General features: G+C 56.3%; 1 protein-coding gene across 1 annotated transcript in view; it reads right to left on the bottom strand.

Moving 5' to 3' along the window:
• The window catches only part of MAPKAPK2 (MAPK activated protein kinase 2), a 46,268-nt gene extending 44,436 nt beyond the window's left edge, over positions 1-1,832 (bottom strand). Inside the window, exon 1 of the mRNA XM_007470711.1 lies at positions 1,588-1,832. Coding sequence (XP_007470773.1) covers positions 1,588-1,830 — 243 coding nt within the window. The 5' untranslated portion in view covers positions 1,831-1,832. The remainder of the gene's footprint in view (positions 1-1,587) is intronic.
• Between the last annotated feature and the right edge of the window lie 103 nt (positions 1,833-1,935).

Genomic DNA, 1,935 nt, shown 5'->3' with positions numbered 1-1,935 from the left:
AGGGAAAGAACGGTCTAAGGCACAAGTATTAAAGGGTTCAGGATACTGATATATTCCTTCTCCAAAAGTCGACACCAAACAACCAAAAGCCCTCAGCAACAGCTTATAGTAAAAACCAAACAAAACTGACAGTGTTGAGGCTAGCTGAAGTTCTCCCCCAAAAGGGAGGATGAAAGCAGCAAGAAAATAATTTCAGAGGCCTTAAAATCTGTTAAGTTGAACATGCTTGTCTTATACAACCCCCAAGTACCAGGGTCTTATTCTATCTAATTATATATTCCAACATTTCCACCCATAACACATATCTGAGTTTTGTATGAATAGCTGAAACACGGCTAGCCACAGGGATTGAGGGGGAAAAGAAAATATAACACAGGAAGTATTTTTCTCCTCCTCCAATCATTAAGACACCCCAGGGGAAAAAGGCGTTTTTGGTCACCTTTAGAGATGTGGTTTGATCTGAAACCCCTCTTTGGGGAAAACCTTTTTCATGACCCTGAACATTGGCTCACACTGCACTGGCGACTCATCAGACCATTCTGTTTAACTTCCGAAGTAGATACTCTCACTGAAATCCCCATTCTCCCCCCTACCAGATCCCCTTAAAAAAGAAAAGAAAAAGAAAAAACAAGAGGTTGGTTTTCCCCAGCTCTAGGAAAACGCTCTCTCCTCTGTCCACCAATCGCCCTTGTCCAGGACTCAAGTGGCCATCTCCGATTTGCGGAATCAGCACTGGGCCAAGCCGTGGTTTACGGACCCGGTTTACAATGATCAATGGAGCTATGGAAACAGCAGACACCGCGAAGGAGCCTGCTGGCCTCCCATCTGGAGCCTCACAGGCACTGAAGGTAGGAGGGGGCACGCTCTCGGATCAAAACAAAACCTCCCCCGCGCCCGGGGCGGTCGCGGCGGGGAGGGGGGGTGGTGTCGGTGTCCCAGCGGAATCTCCAGCCTTGCACCTCCCCGGCCGGCGCGCCCCAAGGCAGCACAGCCGCACTCGCAAGGCCCAGGGAAGTGAAATCACACATTCCGGCTCCCAAATAAGGAGCGAGGCTAAATAAACCTCTGAGATACGACTTCTCCAAACCAACCGACCAACCAGCTCAATGAGTAATGGGCCTTTTGTGCCCACAGAAAGAAAGAAGGGAGGAGAGGATAGGGAACCACAACCCCCGAAAATCACTTCCTTGAGACTAGGAGGAAAATTAGCAGAAATGGTCCCGAAGCCAACCGTTGAGACTCGGCTGGATGCCGCTCAAACCCAAAATGGCAGGGTCCTCACGAATCCTCTCGAGTCCCCGCCACTCACACCCGGAGGTGACCGGAAACTCGGTCTCGGCTGTGTGGTCCGCCGGGACCTGACCTTCCCGCTGCCCCCCGCCCCCTGCCGCGCACTTGGCACCCCTCAAGCGCGCGGGACGGGCAGCCCCGCCGCGGCCACTCCTCCGCGGCTCCGACGCCAGACCGAGGAAAGCGTGGGCGCGACCACGCTGAGCCACCGAGAGCTTAGGCCGCTGCGGAGTGCCAGGGGTGGTCCCCGGGAGACCCCATCCGCCCGTCCTCCCCTCCCTCGGGCCCCAAACCTACTTTTAGGGCGAATTTCTCCTGGGTCCTCTTGTTGAAGATCTGCAAAACTTTCCCGTTGATGCCCAGTCCCAGGACCTGGGTGGTAACCTTGTAGTCGTCGATGATGGCGTTCTTCTTGATCTGCAGGCTCGACTTGACGTGGAACTGGGGGAACTGCTGCGGGGGCTGCGGCGGTGGCTGGGCCGGGGGGTGAGGTTGGGCCGGGGCGGGGGGCTGCGGCGGCGGCGGCGGGTTGGGAAACATCGCCGGCGTTGGACAGCATGGTGCGGTGGCGGCGGCGGCGGCGGGCTGGGGAACAGCACCGGAGTTGGACAGCATGGTGCCCGTAGGCGCGAGAGCAGCGGCGGG

This window comes from Lipotes vexillifer, unplaced genomic scaffold, assembly GCF_000442215.2.
Source record: "Lipotes vexillifer unplaced genomic scaffold, Lipotes_vexillifer_v1.1 scaffold1122, whole genome shotgun sequence".
Taxonomy (NCBI): Eukaryota; Metazoa; Chordata; class Mammalia; order Artiodactyla; family Lipotidae; genus Lipotes; species Lipotes vexillifer.
Note: the sequence above shows the minus strand (reverse complement) of the source record. Positions and strands in the feature narration are given on the sequence as shown.